The sequence below is a fragment of the Columba livia genome, chromosome 3, assembly GCF_036013475.1.
Source record: "Columba livia isolate bColLiv1 breed racing homer chromosome 3, bColLiv1.pat.W.v2, whole genome shotgun sequence".
Classification (NCBI taxonomy): Eukaryota; Metazoa; Chordata; class Aves; order Columbiformes; family Columbidae; genus Columba; species Columba livia.
Window position 1 is genome coordinate 69,148,118 of NC_088604.1, and position 19,061 is coordinate 69,167,178.

At 41.7% G+C, this 19,061-nt stretch overlaps 1 protein-coding gene across 11 annotated transcripts in view; it reads right to left on the reverse strand.

The window, feature by feature from the left end:
- STXBP5 (syntaxin binding protein 5) overlaps window positions 1-15,815 on the reverse strand; it is a 101,769-nt gene extending 85,954 nt beyond the window's left edge. For 9 of the 11 annotated variants that reach the window (XM_065057504.1, XM_065057502.1, XM_065057498.1 and 6 more), the window contains exons 1-2: window positions 14,741-15,557; window positions 12,830-12,927 (exon numbers count right to left, since the gene is read on the reverse strand). In XM_065057504.1, the coding sequence (XP_064913576.1) occupies window positions 12,830-12,927; window positions 14,741-14,893 (251 nt within the window). In that variant the 5' untranslated portion in view covers window positions 14,894-15,557. Of the gene's footprint in view, window positions 1-12,829; window positions 12,928-14,740; window positions 15,558-15,678 lie in introns of those variants that run through there. The other 2 variants (XM_065057494.1, XM_065057495.1) reach the window with 2 other exon arrangements.
- Window positions 15,816-19,061: the final 3,246 nt, after the last annotated feature.

Sequence of the window (19,061 nt, forward strand, 5' to 3'; positions counted from 1 at the left end):
TAACAGCTAAAGCCCATAAACATTCTGCCCAGGCCAGGATGCACTAGACAGAAGTAAGTTAAGGTCACTTTTGAGCACTTTAGAAGAGCCTGTCCATGACCTTAACAAAATAGCAATGATCTCTACAACTTCTGTCTACTGAAACAAAATGCAAGCCTTGTTTTTAGCTGTTCTATAAAATTAAGAAAACCCACCAAGACAATTTTTTTAGTGACTATCATATACTCCCATTTAAACCACACACCATCACATTTCTGGCCCCTTTGGTACTGTAATTTCTGGTACTAAAATAGACCTAGCTTAAAATGAAGTCTGCTGCAAATACAAGCCAGTTCTGCTGCAAAGTAAGGGATCAAACAGATACTGAAGCATTCAAATATTGATCACTTAGCTCTCTAATTATAGCTATGCACCAGCTGTGATGGCTATGTAGTTGCAGTTAAGTTTTTATTTCTGTAGAGCTGTATTTGCAAACTGCTATAACAAGGGTCTTTAGGGTTCTAAGCACTGATACTATTAATCCACTGAATGTGTTACAGGTAACTTTCCCGCATTAAAAGAGATGTGTTTACTAAGTTTCAGCCAGTTTATCTACAGAAAACTACAGGAGGTAAAATGGCTGCACAAAAGTAACCAAAAATCCTGGTCTGGAAATTACAGAATGCACTGTTAGCTATGTACAACCAGACTATCACAAAGTACTGGAACTGCTTCTGGTTATACGCTAAAATGATACGCTAAAATGCAAAGTTGAAGTTCCTAAATATTTTGTAACAAAATTTCATTGCTAGCACCTTGTGATATGGGTGGGAATGGCCAGCAGAAAAGATCATGAAAACATCAGTAAAATTTGCTCAGGAAATATCACATCCTTCCCACATTTTTATTTTTCTTTTTACCCAGAATAACATTTATTTGATCTGGAAATGATTGGCAGAATGTTCATACAAAGAGATTACAAAAAACAAACAAACAAACCCCCCCAAAACAAACCTACAACCTCACAGCTCTTTTAAACTACCAGAGTTCAAAAGTTAAGTAGCTTTTGCCCTTTGCTACATGAGAAAAGAAACAATGTTGTAAAAGTTAACTCCTAGGCAGCAACATATAATATGTGTAGTTGAAAAAGGGTTTGGGACCTATGGCTTTTTTTTGTTTGTTTAACTGAAAGAGAAGTAAGTACAAAGTTTAAGAAAATTGTAGTATTCTTTGTGAGTAGCTGCTACTTGAATACTATTTCCTTTGGCCAGCAGCCCTTATGAAAACACAGGGACAGTACTAATAAGACTATGTACTTTAAAGAGGTAGGCTACCCAATCTCTCTTTTTCCAGGTTAGTAATTCACCAGGATTTCTTTCCTAAGTGTTAGATTTCCTACCTAATTCTTTTAAAAAATGAGGGGATATATGCCATACCAGCAAGAAGTCTCATTATATTTAGGCACTTAAATGGAAGTCTACTGGGAGCTTTTTTTGGTGACATTCCTTTCTCTCTGACATTTATGGGTGGCCGTGAAGCTAATCTCACTTCACAAGTTTGGAACTCACATAAAAGGGAATGCCAGGCAAGTTATTGCTCTGCAGCCCATTCTGCATATTAACAAGCATCACTAAAGCTTAGTAACTGTACTTCTAATATCAACACTACAAAGTTCAGTCAAGAATGTTTTTCAACTGTGAAGATGAACATCTGCTCTGTTTAACAAGGTAGTAAGACTGGATCGAGCATATGCTAAAAAAAAGAAAAATTACTGGCATGCTAATCCTATCAGTTTAACATTAAGTGATCACAAAAAATTAGCATTCTACTCTTCTTGCCTAATGAGCAAGTAGAAAAATGCAAATTGCTTTTGTCCATCTGCTGCTGCTGACTACAAGTTGGTGTTAAAAGGTGGGAAAGAGGCAGAGCCTTTAGTAGAAAAGGTTACCAAAAACTTTGGATACCAGCTGGATTACTTCTTTAGTTGGCTACTCTTGAAGCGTTAAATATATCATCTTAACATGAACCAAAGGTCTAATAATGTTAATCAAACACATACATAGTACGAGGCCGGCAGCAGCTTTGAGAGGCTATGCAATGCAATCCCCTGCTTAAAACAGCATGAACCACACAAAATAAAATAGTTGCTTGCTAAGCAGAAATACAAAGTCTTTGTTTCCTTTAGATCTGCATGTTTCTTTAGTTCCCCAGTTTCCAAAGTTAAAATCGCTCCTGTGAAGTCTTTTCACAAGAATATAGTAGCAGGAAATGACCATTAGTTCTTGGGGAATCCATGGGAGATACCATAAAAAAAAAAAATAATAGGTGCATTTTGGCTACAGCCTTCTAGGTGGAGAATCTAAACTCCTCTCTCCGCCAGTACTCCTCTCATGAACACTGGTTTGAATGGGACAGGCTAAGATTTATTCTAGACACTCAAGCAGTGCTGACTGCAAATATAGAATCTCAATTTTAAAAGGAAATTAAGCTTCAGTTTGCCCAAACAGAAACCAGGTTTTGTAACTACCATTTTAAGGGACTTATGAAACGAAATCCCGTAACATTCAGTAAAATTAATAAAGCAGCCTTTTATTTCTATCAAGCTATAAACTTAAATATAAACTTCTCTTTGTAAAACATTGACCATGCAGTTGATTCTGCAAACTGCAACGCTTCAGACATCACTTTAAGGGTTAGAAGATAAGTATCATTATTACAAAAAAAATTTCAGTTTCACACTTTTATTAGCTCAATCAGCATAACCTAGCATTCTGCAAAGCATTTAATCTGGCACTTTGTTTTCTTTACTAGCAGACATATTTCAAGTTCCACCTACTTTCAATATTCTTGACACTTAAAAGCAAATGAACAATCCATAGGTACAGAACCAGAGAGACAGTAGAACTACTGCAGAAGAATGATCAGGGAAGATCTGTTCCTGACCTTCAGTGAAATCTTTTATACTAATACAATATTAGAACCAATCTTAATTCAGCAACCAATACAGCTGTCTTAATACAAGCACTATCAATAACTAGGGTTTTTTTAAAAAAAGGATTCAAAATAGACTGAGTCTTTGCAGGAAGTTATTAAGTTAGAACAACTAGCATGCAGACCAAGAATGTCATTGAGTTGTACAGATCTCAGACATAAAAGCAGTTTCGGAACCTCTTACCAAGAATAGAAATTGGTTCTCATTTGTGGCAGAAAAATCTTAAACTAAACATCAACATGTCAGATCAGGCTAAATGACAGCCACAAAAAAAAAAAAAAGTAATTTCATGAAAACGTAAAAATCAAGATGAATCAGGATTCAGTATGAGTTTCCAGAGGCTGACAGAATTGCTACATATTTTAGGAATCTACTAAATAAAGAATTACACTATTCTACTACAGTCCCCACTAGTGAAATGCTTCAGTTTTAGCTATTGCCAAGACCTTCATTAGTTTGAATTGTGTCTAAATTAAGTCATACAAATATCCCTGCCAAAAACTTAAATTATGTCATTAGATCTTCACCTGTATTTGCACTAGACATCAACAGAAGTAGTAACTTAACACTCCCCTTGATAAACATGTAAGCTGTATTATTATCAAGTGCCTATGATAGACTCATTGACACAAAAAAGGTCACACAAGTTAACACCAGCTGAATCCCGCGATACTACGCTTGATCAGCATTCAAGTACCAATTATGATACCACGATTTAAAATTACAGTTCAGCAAAATAATGTAACTTCAAAAGCTGCTGGAAGACAGCATAATGATGGGGGTAAGCAACATTCTCTCATATGCAGTTTTGGTTCACAAGTACCACAAACTTCTTCAGGCTGGCAAAAAGCTAAACACACTTCACGCAAAAGAATTAGACCTCTGGAAAAGTAAAATCTTGTCTACTTAACAAGATGCGTTTGGCAGGATTAAGAATCTGCTTTTTTTTTTTTAATTACAATGATCAGTCTGATGGTACACTCCAGGATACATCATATCAAGAGTAGCAAGAGAAAAGACCCAAGAGATGAAAGATAAAGAAATACCACAGTATTAACTCTTCAAAAATTGCTAAGGACTATTACTTAAAAATGTTAAACTATTACCAGTTAGCTAAGTTTAAAGACAAAGTGAACTGTTCACAAACCCCGCATCCTCCAGTTTCATATAACTTCATCTAGAACGTAATAATTTACAAGTTTTATTCTATTTTCACTGAGCTTCTACACAGATAACTAAAAAAACAGATGTGCTATTGGAACCCTGATAAATAAAGTGGGTTGTTACTGTTCTATTAAACTGAGAAACAATAAAAAAAAATACAGTTCTAGCAGAGCAATAGGAAACTACATATAAAAATAAACAACTGAAGGCACTTCTAGTGACCTTAAAGGTAATGTGTAAGGACATTTAACTCTGCCTTGTGAAAGCTTTGGAAAGAAAAAAAAAAAAACAAAAACAAAAACGAGGAGATCTGGACACTGAGAAGTCATGTAATGCAGTTACAAAGTTTCTGTCAAACAGGAAGTTTTGATAGGAAGGGTTTGCAATCTTGATTTGTGCTTTCAAGCTTTCTTTTTATCATATCTCAAATCATGAGCTGCTTCTACCTTTCCAGACACGACTTGACTGAAACTGCTCATTTCTTCTCCTGCAGCAATGCTACCTCAGTTATAAAAACCCTTCCACAGTGACCGAGAAAGAACAAATCCAGTAAAATGTCAAATTAAGAGCCTAGTGAATTGAGCACCATACCAGAAGTCTGAAAGCCTAAACTAGGTCCCAGCTGTCCAATTCCCTGTTGTCTTTTATCCTAATGACATCAGACCACACAATGAATACCATCTCAGTGTTCCACAAATAGCTAGGAGGTACAAGGAAACAGGCTATGTGAGTACTACAGTAACACCTGCAACCTTGCAAATTTTGCATGCTTTCTGAAGATGTTTCCTTCCCCAAGCTCACTATGACCCAGCAAGTTTGAAGCTGCAAGGCTATATTCACTGGGCTTCTACTTTGCCTGTGAAATACCTACAGGGAAGAAGAGTTTTCAATATGAAGTTAATTTCTGTAAATTACAGTATGAATACAGTTATACTTCAGGTATTTTTGAACAAAAGCAATTACTACTAAAAGCTGTTTAGTAGAATTACAGTATGTGCAATAACACTTCAAGTCTAAGACCTGCTGTGACACAGACTTATCCACAGCCAGTTTTTTTGAGGTGGCTTTATCAATGGGCCACAATGCCTTCAGCAATACACCTGTTCCAGCATGGCCTTATCCACAGCCATACCCCCTTCAGAAGGAAACCTGTTCCAACAAGGCCTTACCCACGGCTGCAGTTCCTCCAGTGGTGTCCCTGCTCTGTCATGGCCTTACCCATCGCAGCACGCCATGAGGTGCTCCAGCATTACCTCATGCACAGCCACTGATGATTCAATTTGTACCTACTCAAGCATAGACTTATCCTTGGGCCACAATCCCTTCAGAGGTATACCTGCTGCAGCACAACCACAACCACTTAGAAATATGTCTGTTCTGGTATGGGCTTATCCACAGCCATAGACACTCTGAGGTGTCCTGCTCCCATGTGAACTCAACCACAGGCCACAGTCCCTTTGATCCAAGTTCGTATTGGAGTTCCAGCCTGTTCAGTACAGCAGCACACAAACAGCAGTGATGCTCTGGCCATCTGCCAGCCCAGGCACATCACCATCGCTGTTATCAAAACGTTCCCAGGCACAGCAGAGTATGATAAGCAGTACAGCAAGCAGTGAAAAACAAAAAGCAGCCACTAACAAGCACTAGACTCTAATTTACAGCAAGGCAACCACACCCCATGGCAAGCACAGAAATCCGACAATTAATAGCTAAACAGCAATAACGGCTATAAATTCAGTCTAGCACATTCCAATCAAGTCTGTCAATATCTCAAACCCTTTGAGCCCCACACTGGGTGCCAAAAAGGACTGTCACGGTCTAACCCCAGCCAGCAACTAAGCACCATACAGTCACTTGCTCCCTCCACCCTGGTGGGATGGGGGAGGGAATCATAAGGGTAAGAGAACTCACGGGTTGAGATAAAGACAGTTTAATAGGTAAAACAAAAGCTGTGCATGCAAGCAAAGCAACCACTTCCCACGGGCAGGCAGATGTTCAGCCATCTTCACAACAACCAGGCTCCATCACATATAATGATTACTCGGGAAGACAAACATCACTCCAAATGTCTCCCTTTTTCTTCTTCCCCTGGTTTTTAATTGCTTAGTATGATGTCACATGGTACAGAATATCCCTTTGGTCAACTGGAGTCAGCTGTCCCAGCCCGCTCTGGTCCCTTCTTGTGCATCTCCCACCTACTCACTGGTGGGATGGCATAAGAAGCAGAAAAGGTGTTGGCTTTGGGCAAGCACTGCTCAGCAGTAACAAAAACATCTTTGTGTTGTCAACACTGTTTTCAGCACAAATCCAAATCATAGCCACATAGTAACTAGTACAAAAAAAAACCAAACTCTGTTCCAGTGAAAATGGGCACACCATGTCTCGTAACAAGTATAACCATGGACTTAAAAAATATACCACTTCATTTATTATGAAGAATGAAGTAATAGCTTTCTCTGTGTAGTACTAACTTGCTATAATTCCATAAATTTTGAAAGAGTTACATGCCTCACTAAAGCATTTTGGCCTTATTTTATTTCAGAATATCCAAAGTTTGTTGATTTTCTTCATTTAGGGGGTCAGGGTTTTTCATTGAACAAAGGATATAAGAGAGCTAAGGATACCCACGTGAACTAAGTGCTAGAAGATACGATAAGAAATGTGGTAGTGTTAAACAGAAAGATGACAAGATTAACATATGTTTCCAGCAAAGTAGTTTTTTTTTGTTTAAACTACTCTATGTGAATTGGGTGGCAAGGTAGCCAACAAACATTTTCTTATTAACAGATAATCACAGAGTCTCTCTGGCATGACATTTTGCAATGTTTTAAGTAGCTTTACCGATATACTCCTCCCAAAACAGGAAGATTTGTTACAAGCCCAGAAGAACGTTGGCAAAGGTTGAGACTATTCTCTTCAGTGCACAAATGCCAAAAAAAACACAACACCCTACTGATATACAAAACAGCAGTTTAGTTCAACTTCGGTCAAATAGACAGGACCACAGAATAATTTAAGTTAGAAAGATACTCCAAAGTTCACATGGTCCAGTCTCCCACTTGAAACTGTGCCAACATCACAGTAGATGTCCAGTTTGAAAAACTAAGTCTTTGCTCTGCGTATTGTAAACACAACTCCAGCCGTTGCCCTACTGCCCTCTCTCCGGAAGAGAGAAAGAACAGGTGTAGAGCTACTTAAAATACAAAACAAAAACAAACAACACAACACACAATATCTCAAGCTGGTGTTTCTCTGAGAGGGGGGGAATAAACCCCAACATATCGTTAGACTGTCAGACTGTTTTCCACACTCTGAATGATCCAAAGGCAAAGTATTTTTAAAGGATACAATCACATCACAAGTTGGAAATGGAATTTTGTTAGAGCTACAGAGACTCCACTAAGTTGCTTGAATTGTTTTGAGTACACCTACAGCAAAACTATCCAGATGCTGCAACATAAGCATTTCATCAGGAACTGACTGCATGGAGCCACACATCCAGGCTTTGGGCTATTTTTATCAAAGAATAACAGTTTTGAGTTCTTCTCACAAAGGCCATAGAATGGAAGTCACAGAGAGCAAGTTTAATACACCTCATATACATGAAATCTTTGGCCATTTGCTTACATAAGTCATCTTTTACTGCTGAAAATAACGGGGAAAATGAACAGATGCTGACATTCAGAATGATTGGGATCTTCAGATACCTAATGACAGAATTATGAACAATCTAATTTTTCTCCTTCTTGTGAATTGGGTTTGCAACATGGCAGGGATGGGAGGAGGAGAACAAAACAAAACCAAACCACAAAAAACAAAACACCACCAACTTTAATTAAAAAACTTATTCTGCTTTGGAATAAAGAGTCCTAAGCACAACTTGGTCTGTGTGGAAGACACATCACTTATTCTACACATATTCCCTTTATTCTCGAGAATTTCTAGTGGAAATGGTCTTCCTTTTAGGAATTCACTCTATGAAGAAAGAGTCTGAGCTTCAAGCTGTAAATGAGTATTTTTAAAGCATGAAGCACCAATAAAGTTACTGCATTCATGTTGGCAGGAAATCAAAACATGTCTCATTTGATATACTATCCTAGTTTCGCTATTGAGAAATTAAAGCACAGAAAAACTGATGAAACTTGTTTAAGATGAAGCTGTTAAATAGCAGGGAGCAGAAGAATTCCTTCAATTTTTCTGCTTTATCTTATTCTACCTCCTACAAAAAGCAAACAAAAAAGCTCAGTCAACTATTAAGTCCAGAGCCCTGTACAATTAGTATTATAATGTAAAGTTCTATGGAAACAACATCCTAAAGACAGTCAAATCCATCTGTTAATTTCACCTTTCTCAAACCTCTTTACAGTTTAAATGTTACCTTGTTCAGATCACATTCATCTTCTGGTGGGACTTTAAAGAAAAAGACTGAAAACAACAGACAGTATGGAAGTAGAGCAATTGCCTACGACACTGAACAGTGTGAGAATGTCATGGCATGACATGAAGTCTACCCAATTACATCATCAAGCAAGTTAAACCTTGAGTATATATACTAAACTTTAACTCATTCTAAGGTTTTGATATCTGCTGGGAAAACAAAGCACAGACAACTATGCACAAAACTTCTTAAAGACTTCGGACTCCATGTCCTACTGTAATGGTTAGAGTCTGCACAGGAAAGAAGCAAAGCATAAACGAACTTTTAACTACTTGATATCTAACAATTCTGAGACAGGAGATTAAAAGGTGAAAGCTACTCTAGTAACAACAGCTAAATCCCTTTAAGTATGGAGAAAGTCAAAGATATTGGCCTGCAGTGACAAATGAGGCCACCAGCGACTTACACAGCTCATTGCAGTTTGAAATCAATAGTAAGCACAATTGCTCCTCATGGGGAACACTTCCACAAACATCCAGGACTGTGCAGACAGGTGAGCCCAAGGCAGAACTGCCACACAAAAGAGCCCCCAGCCAAGACTCAAACACCTCAAGCAGCTGAAACGACTGTCCTCTGATCAGCATTGTAAACTCCAAGGATCGGCATGAGCAGATGAGTGTGGGTGTATGCGAGAAATAAATTTAAGATTTTGTATCACTCGGTGCTGTGCTTCTGCTCTTATGCCTACCTCACTCAATTCCCCCTGCAATACAGAAAACCAGATCAAAGGGCTGAACTATTTCCAACAGATCCTAATGTCAGAGAGAGGGTCACATCAGCCAGCTGTTCCATAGTCAAGTAGCGGGTCCAGCACCTGACCTCTCTCCAAGGTCAGTATTCTACTAAGCTATACGCTTTGTAACTTTTACTCACACACTGTAAAAGAAGCGTGATATTGATATTGTTCATAGCTGAAAATACAACAGAGCCTTTCTTATTAATTGATCAAAATGTTCCTTTCTATTGAGGGCATAAAATACTTCCCTAATTAAGGATAATACCTGAGCAATATAGGTCTGCCTCAGAAATACTTGCTTTTAAGTCTCCTAGATAAATCACAGTTAGAAATATTTCTAACTCTGGAAAGAGAATAAAGATGGTGTGTTTGTTTTTTTTTTTGTGTGTGTTTTTTTTAAAAAAAAAGCAATACAAGTGATGCACTGCTCAAGTTAAGCTAGCGAATAATCCTAAACTGTAACTTTGGTGACTGATAAATTTGAAGTTTTACACTAAAAGCAGTCTCTACCTAATATGTTTATGGACTTCTCTCCCTCTTAAAACAGCAACATCTGGAGTCAGCTGCTGCTTCTGCACATGAAACAGCCAAGTCCCACCTCTGGCACACTAAGTCACCAACTCCACAAGGCTTTCCTCAGATTTTAACCCATCAAGCCTACGATGGAGGGCAAAGAATGTTACAGAGTAGTAATTCTGCTGCTAAATACAATTAGCGAAACATGCCACCCATAGTTTAGGTATTTCCATTTTCACAATTATTTTGTGGATTCAGATAATTCAATACAGTGATGATCCTACTCGGTCTTTATCTCTAATTGGTAAATTTACTAAGTCAGTGAACTCCCAGTGTATTTGTATCCACAGATTTTTATTCTTCAGCAAAAGCTTTAGTTCTATTTTTACATGTAACTGTATCAATAACAGAGGCAACATTTATTATTTGCATATTAAAATTCTCCCTGTTCTTCCACCACTGGTTACAGAATCCTCACAAAGAAGAATGAAATGGGAGTGTGGTTAAGAAAATTCCTGCTCATGTTAATCTGTTCTAATCAATACAAGTTTTGAAGTTAAAATACCTGAATTGCAGACTGCTCAAGTAGAGAACTTGCTCTGTAAAGGGGTTAGCTGATAAATAGTCCAAAGTCAATCATTACTATAATATTCATTTCTTCACATATTAATGAAATCTAAAACAGGTTAGCTCATTCCTTGTTTTATCTTTAATACCCTTTCCAAAAAAACAACAAAAAAAACACACCTGCTTCACAATTCCTCAGGTCACTTACTTGCAATAGGAAAGAAGTAAAAGCTTGACAAGATGCACCTGTACTTGAAGATGCAATGAAAACACTAATACCCAGCTCCCATCTGCTGGTAGGCAATGAAAGAAGGATTATTGTTGCTTTTCTTCTATACTCTTACAACATGAATGTAGAAGAAAATGAGGATTGACTTTTCTCCCACTTCTCAGATTTACCTCTCAATTAATACCTCTTTACTGACTCTTTCTAGTCCAAATCTTCTTTCAATTAAAACCACTTTTGCAGCTCTAAAGAGTACATGGCTCCCACTTTAACGAATTTTTGCACATAATTTGTTGTTTGTAAAAACCTTAAAAGATAAAGCATCCTGTAGGTCAAGAAGCACTTTTTGGTTGTGTTTTTATCTTCGAGCAATAGAATGAAATAAGCACTTCTTGCAAGTTTCCTTCCTTCTCAGAGAGTGCTTTTCCAGCAGGTTTCACCAGGCAGAAAGCATGAAGCTGGTTTCACATTGAGAAGGTGTCCGAGTCTACCCCTTCTGCCTGCATCAATCAGCTGAGGTTGAGGGCTTTTAACCAGTTCTGAGAATCAAGATCTGTATCAAGGTACTGAGAAGAATACTCATTTTCATCAAGTTAGAGGAGCACCAACATTTCAGCCTCTGTATGAAACTTCCTCCCTTAGGAAATACATTTTCTGTCAGTGTTACTGCTTCCTCTCAGTAACTGTTTCTTCCCTCACAATCTTCCAATACTTATCTCAATTATTTAGAAAGCAATTCACACTCCCAGAATTCACAAGTGTAGTTGGGTGTGAAAGGCAGTAAAAAAGTTTCATCAAGTCATCATTACCCAAACTGCAACATCATAGTGCCCAAAATTACAGGTGAGTAAGCTCTAAACAGACACATTTTGATCTCTTCCTTTCCTCCCGCCCAAATCCTTACTCTTAGGTCTCTGTTTTCTCATCTTTTCTACCAATATGAGAGTAATTAACAGCACCACACACACTTTATTCTTCATTTAAATCAACTTTATCACCTTTTTAAAACCAAAATTTACAGAGCTAAGGGTAATTTCAAATACAGCATTAAGAGCACTGCACAGTCATTACTGTTACTCATACTTTGCTTTAAGAGATCCTGGGAGTTTATAATAGATATTATAGATACCATACAAGCTATTTCATTTCAGCCTCTTCTAAAAGCCCCAGATTTGACACTGAAGTTATGATTTTTCAGCTTGTGAAGGATGACCCTCTTAAGGCAATTAAGTTTACAGACAGCGTAGTGATATTACAGAAGAAAACAAAACAAAAAAAAGGTCTACTTGCAGACTATTGTAAGTAACAAAGGAAAAGATAAGATTTGCCTACAGTTTAAAGCAGATTAAGTCAATTTTCCTAGCAAGATGGCCTAAGCCTTCCCCAAAAAGGTCAGAGTTCAGTCAATTTCAGGACAACAGAATTAAATTCACTATCTTGTGCTGAAAAGTAAGGTTGGGCAATGGCAGTGTGGATTAAAGAATCTAGAGGGTACCTTCTTTTAAAAATAAAAGTTTAAACACATGTTGTTACATGGCTTGGATAGTACCATATGGCTATCGTACCATATGGCTATGAACATACAGGTAGTATACTTTTTAGTGAACAAAAAGAAGCAGTGTTACTGGTGCTTTATTCCACAAATTCTTTCTGCTCATCTCAGTCACATAGAAACTATTAGTGAGACAAAATTCCTGCACCCTTTAGTGTCCCTGCTTGAAACCATCTTTGGGCAACACAGATGTAGTAACAGGTAACTAGAGTATTACAAATCTTATGTCAAGATCAAGACAAAAAAACCCCACATCACACAAACAAAACACTCCACACCAAATAAACGCACCAAGCAGTATGGAATTTTCCAATCCCAGAGGATATAGCAGAATGAAACAGAACTCAGCCCAGATCTCTCTTAAGATTTGCAGTCAGCTGCTCTAAACTGTCAGCACACTAGTAATCCTCTAGAAAATGTATATATTAACTCGAGATAATGGGGACTGAACAGCCATACCTCACATCATTAACAGAACTTGAACTGACACAAAGAAAAACCAGAATAGCCAGGCCACCCACCAACAGAAAACAGAGCTTTTTTTTCCTCCCCTCCTGCATACCTTGTGTCCCACCAGACTTCTGAATGGTTCCAGCAGCTGAATCAAAACACCACTTGCATGAGGCACACTAAATCCACTTCAGAATATAAAAGGATACAGCCTTAGTGCTCCAGTCTGAGTCCCAATGGCCAGTATTTTCTGAACAGGATCAAATGCCAAGGCTGAAGGTTGATACGGGAAACCATGGCGTACAGTCTAACAAGTCAGAACATCGCAGTAATGATGGGCCAAACAGCAGAACAAAAATAAACAGAATCAATCTTGTATGTTAGGGAACAGGACTCAGTGTTAATCACAATTAAGAAAGGAACTAAAAAGCATTTTAACAACAAACTGAGAAAAATCAACTGTCTTACATGAACCAATTATAAAAGATTTTTTTAGTCATATTTACTCATTCATCCTTGGTCATCAAGTGACAGTCATACTTACTGAAACTTAATTTGAATCTTACATTTCTTGTATAGAAAGACTGTATCAACTCAACATTTTATTTTTTCCATCTACTTCATTCTCTGAGCAATCTTATTTTCAGTTCCAAAGGCACTAAAGTACTAAAATCTGACATGTTCCTAGTAAGTTTGGCAACAAAGCCAGACTTGTCATTAGAACTATTACAAATTACCAGACCTGCTCTTCCGAGAATCACTTCAATTTCAATCAAACAGGCCCCACATGACAGTGTAACCTCTCTCAGCATGTCAAGAAAAACAACCCAAGCCCCACAGAACCAATCTTTCACCCTCTGCTTTCCCCAGACAGAAAAAAGGAGTCCCCAAAATAGACAGAACCAAAAACCACCCTGACAAACAAAGCAAAAACCTGCTCAACCATGGGATTCTTTCTTAATAAGAAGTTATTGGCACATTTAGCTTTTCAGTTAGCCAAGACTAATTTGGTAATTGACCAAGCAATAACTCCTTTACACTTCTCAGGTTGCAATTAATCAGAATCGAGAACATAATAAAAATGTAACCTACTCTTATTTCCATTATAAACATACACAACACAAATCACACAAATGCCAGCTTTTCCGTTTCAAAACCTTTAAAGGAGAGTTATTTTAGGACCTCATAAACACACCGCAAACTTTTTATATACTTCTTTTACTTCATGGAAGTTGCAGGCATACCACACAAGTCTCAGTATTTCACAGTGAACAAAATCTAACTGGTAACAGCTCTGCTCTTTTCCATGTCCTTCATGAACAACTTGCAAAGTGGCAGAAATGCCTGCAATACTAGATAAAACAAGAATGAGAAACCACAAACAAGCTCATCCATATCAAGCTAGGCCATGGGTGCATTGTAAAGATAAAAAAACTGATTTGAATATCAATACCCATTTTATTTCTCTTGGTACAGCTGGTGGATTAATTCACTGCATCATTTTCTGAAGTGTGCAGACACAAACTGCCATTATTGTATCACACACAAGCAAATAAAAACCAGGAACTTTTCCTCTGTTTCTGAAGAACATTTGCAACAGCAGCATCGGCAACTTGGCAACACACTGCAGAGAAACCACCACAAACGTCTACAGCTTCCTTTTTCAGATGCAAAGGAAGAGGACAAATGGATTTCCAAATAATGCAGAGCGACAGATCCCCTGTCCTTTGAGCCCATTAGCAGAGGCTTCTACTCAAATGCCGCGATAATCAGATGTGCAATACAGCTAGGTATCACTCCTTCCCCCATCCATCCCACTCTTTCCATGAAGCCTTCATGAACGCGGTCAATATCACACGCACGAAAGAGCCTGGAAGACGACAGACCCTGAAACTCTCCAGGAAAGATGACTACGGAAATCCAACACGACCTGTACAGCTACACCCACCGCTTCCTCCCCGTCACCCCTCCCCCCCAAAAAATGAATCCAAACAAGTAAACAGAAGCAGCGGGCAGCCTCAGGGAGCTGGGTACCGAAAAGCAAAGTCCGCAGAGCCCATCGCGGCGGTGCGCCCCCCTCCCCGACCGCCAGCCGGCTCGGGGCTGCAGTATTCATTCACCTTGCAGAGCTGGAAGTGCTCGGACTGGAGCGTCTCCTGGATTTCGGTCTCCCGGTTCCCCGCCTGCTGCTGCTGCGCGGCGGACGACGCCGAGGCGACGGAGGAGACCGCCGTCAGGCCGTCCAGCACCTTCCTGATGTTAAATTTCCTCATGGTCTTCGGCGGCGGCGCTCCTCCGGCCTCGCCGCCGCCGCGCTGTCACCGCCGCCCGCCGCGCCGCGCCGCCTGCCCCGCAGGCGGCAGACGAGCCCCCGCCGGGGTGGGCGGTGCAGGGGCGGCCCACGAGCAGGGGCGCCGCGCTCTCCGCCGCGGGGCAGCGCTCCTCGTCCGCGGGGAGGGCGGCGAGGCGTCAGTCCGACAGCGCAGGGGCGCTCCTCATCGGGGCCCTCGGGGTGGGAGACTGGAGCCAAGCAAACACGAGCCGGTCAGCCCACCAACGCCGCCGGTCCCAGACGCGCCGCCCGCGGCCGCCCCGCGCCCTGCCCGCCGAGGCGCACGGCTCTCCCCGGGCCCGGCCGGCCCCGCCCCGGCCGCCCCTCCCGCCGCCGGGGATGTGCGGGCTGCCTCTCCTCTCCACGGAGCCTCCGCGTCCCCCCTCGCAGCCCGCCTCACATCGTAACAGCCGCGGCCGCCGCTGTCATCCGTCTCTGCGTCTTGTGTGTGTGTGTGTGTGTGTGTGTGTGTGTGTGTGTGTCGGTCCCCTCCCGCCGCCGCAGTCTCTCCCCCCTTAGCAGGCGCCCGCCCCGAGGCTCGGCTCAGCCACCCTTCGCGTCCTCAGAGCTGCGTGTCCCGCCAGCCAGTCACCAGCGGGGCTTCTCCCGGCTGCTGCCAGCGGCTACTGCTGCCGCCCGCCCCCACAACCATCATCATCCTCCTCCTCCTCCTCTTCCTGCCGCCGCGGAGGGCGCCTCCCCCGCCTCACGCTCGCTCCCCCTTGCCTGACAACGCGGAAGCGCAGCGCCCCAGGGAGGAGCAACAGCACCGGCGCCCACCGCGGCACCCAGCCTCGCAGCGGCGGGGCGGCAGCGCATGCGCGCTAAGAGCGCTGGCGCCCGGATGTGGCGGTGCCCGTTCCCCCCCGCCGCGCTGCGCGGGGGCCGGGGCGGCGTGAGCGGCGGGGGGGCGCGCCTGGGGGGCGGCAGCGAGAGCACCGGGCGGGCGTGAGGTGGGTGTTTGCCTCCGGCTAACCGGAGGCGGGAGCAGGTAACAGGTGGTGACGGCGGCCAGAGGCCGCCGTGGGCACCGCCGTCCCTGCCGTTGGCACGGCCCTGGAAGCGCAGGGCGGCTCCTGGGGAGCAGAGCTGCCGTGACGGGAGCTGCGCTTCGTGCGTGGTTACAGACGCAAAATCCCCCAGCGGCTGCGGGGCGGCTGCGCCTCATCCCGCGGCGGCGACCCGGACGTCGTGGCGGGTGTCGGCCGAGACGGGTTCCCTGTGTCGCTGCCTCACGGCGGGGCTGGCGGCACCCGCCGCAGCCCCAGGAGCGGGGAGCGGAGGCGGGGCCGGGGGCGAGGCCAGGGGAGCGTTCCCTTCGGCAGCGATGGCTAACGGGTGCGATCCCCCCGTACTCCTCGGCCCGACCCGTGCTGAGAGAGCTGCGCGGCTGCTGCGGCCCCGGCCTGGGAGCGTTCGCTGTTCGTAGCCAAACCCGTCCGGACCCGAGGGCCGCTGCGGAGCCGGGCGGCCCCATCCGAACAGTCCCCGCCAGCCTTCGGGGTGCCAGGCGAGCCCCTGGGGTTACCAAAGTGCTTCCATTCGTTCTTACGGCAGCAAAACTCATTTGAGCAGGTGGCACGGAGCTGAACATTTATTTCTGCTGACCCGTGTTATAGAGTATTCTGTTTTCTGCTTTTATTTTTCTTTTAGTACTAGATTGCATTTTTTTTAATTGCCTAGTCAGGGGTCAGCTAATAGATATTACTCTTGTCCCAGTCGTTGTTGTATTGCTGAAGGTAATTATTATTTGTGACTCTTTTCTGAACTTTCTTTTCTATTAAAACAAACTGGAAGATCAGTCATCACTTTTGGAAGGAAAACTTGTAGAAATGAGATTCAAGACATTGGCTCACATCCCCTACCTACATCTTTAATGCCTGAGCAGTAAAAGGCTCTGCATACAGTGTAATGTTCCTTTTAAGTGGTGTGTTCAGTCTGATAACCACGCATGCTTTATTAGCACAGTGAGTGTAATAGTGGGGAGAGGGATAAGAGTAATCAGAAGGCAGCAAAATAGTTATGATGCAGCCATCATCATGACTTCAAAAGGAAAAATTCCATAAACTCTTCTTAGACTTGTAACCCCATGTCAGTTTATGTATTGCCAGCAACTACATGAGTATTTGAAAGAAACCAAGACAATGTGCATACTTGTACAAAGCGACTGAGTCATGAACTTACATAGCTGTTCCCCTGTGTTACCTGGACTGCTGGACACAGTAAAATGCTTCCAGAGATGGCAAAAGCCTTAGAAATAAAACAAGTAGACTTAAGTAAGGTTCAGTAAACATCTAATGTAAAAATCAACTTAAGAGAAAATTGTGTGCATTTTCAGTATGTCTTCAGTTATAAATTACATATTTTAGATAACAATTTATAAATTAGAAAAATAATGTCTGTTTTTTTTCCATCTATTCATGCATGTTCAATGTAACACACTAAACTGGGAAGAAAACTTGTAGAACTTCACCATGTTTGACTAAATGGTAAACACAAACTCTTACAGGTAAAGACATGTACATGTGTAACTCGAAGAAATGTAAGTTATAGTCCATTCAAGACTTGTTGTCAGTATATGTTAAGCCAGGCTCTGCAAACACTCCTAGTTATAACTTTCATAGCACAACTAGCCTCATTATTTATAGCAATATTAATCACAGAGAAAAAAAATTTCAAGACTGGATGAAGAATTAAAGGACTTTTAAAGCATACCTTTTACATACTACAGTCACTTTTCTTACTTTCTATATACTTGACCCTTGAATCTGTTCTCTAACTGGACTACACATTTTTAGAGGAGAGACTGAATTTCATTGTCTGTTTACATTAGCACCTAACACAGGGAAACCTGTGTTGTAACATTGTACCAATACTTGTGAACATTTAGGCAAATGGTATCATATACACAAGGTTGAGACAACATGAGTTCTCTTCCCTCACACTTTTTAGTCAATGCCATTCAACAAATCAGTGCTTTCTGGGACTCCAGCTCTTCTTGTAAAATACTAGTGCCAAGCTTCAATTTCACTGGGATGTCAGTGGGAACAGTATTAGGCTTTTCAATTTTGTAGTTCAGCGAACATCCCCATTATGTCTCAGGATTTAGCTGCTGTATTTCAAAGCTTCTTTGGGGCCTCCAACTCTTACCCAATAGCCACATCCTGTTTACAAATGAGACCGATCCTGTTTAACCTCCTTACTTCTTGTTGCCCACTCAGACCTTCCAGCCTCTGATGTCTGAAATCTCTTGCTAGTGTTTTACATCCCAGTCCAAAGCCCAAGTGTCTTGCACAGCTGCAGAAGAAGCAATCAGACCCACTAATTTGCAACATCTTGGTACTCAACTGTGACAGAGTCCAGCTGTGACAGAGCCAATGTTAAATGTTCAGGAGTCACTTAGCTGCCAGCAGTGCATCTTTGTTGGCCGCACAAGTCACTGCCGCCAAATGAATCCACTTGATTTGGCCTTCTTTGCCTATGTTTTCATACTGGTCCTGTTATTTACTGCTCCTTGAAAAGGAGAGGAGATAATCTCTTAATTTTTTGATCAGTATTCTACAGATACCACATTAGCAACCACTATTTCTAATAGGTATTTGAAGCAATGGAGCATGTAGTGTCAGCCTACATACCAGTGCCTTCCCACAGACCATTAATTGGTGGAGGCTGGATCTTTGGCTCGAGATAATCACAATAACTTTATGGATAACTGCAGAGTGCAGCCATCACTGTGCTTAACAGGCTTTTTTTCCTTCCCTATCTTTTTCCTGTTGGTAGTACACCACCAGAGTTAGCATGAAAAACAAAGAGAATGATGGTAGTCCCACATGAGCCAGAATGAGTGAAAGTCTACCTGGTTATAATGTATGTTAGAATATAGTCCTGGAGCAGTGGGTAGGCAGTGAAATGACAGGTCAACTCACAGAGTAGGTCATTGGTTTGTGCATAAGCCCCAAAAGTGTTACCGGTTTTATCCCAAGAAGGCAATGTACTCCAGGTGATATTGCACTACTCAGCACAAATAAGAAAAAGATGATCAGAGGTGACCTCAAGATCTCTGCTTGGCCTCTAACTGCACTAAAGCTTTTGACAGTCAGTCAGTCCAG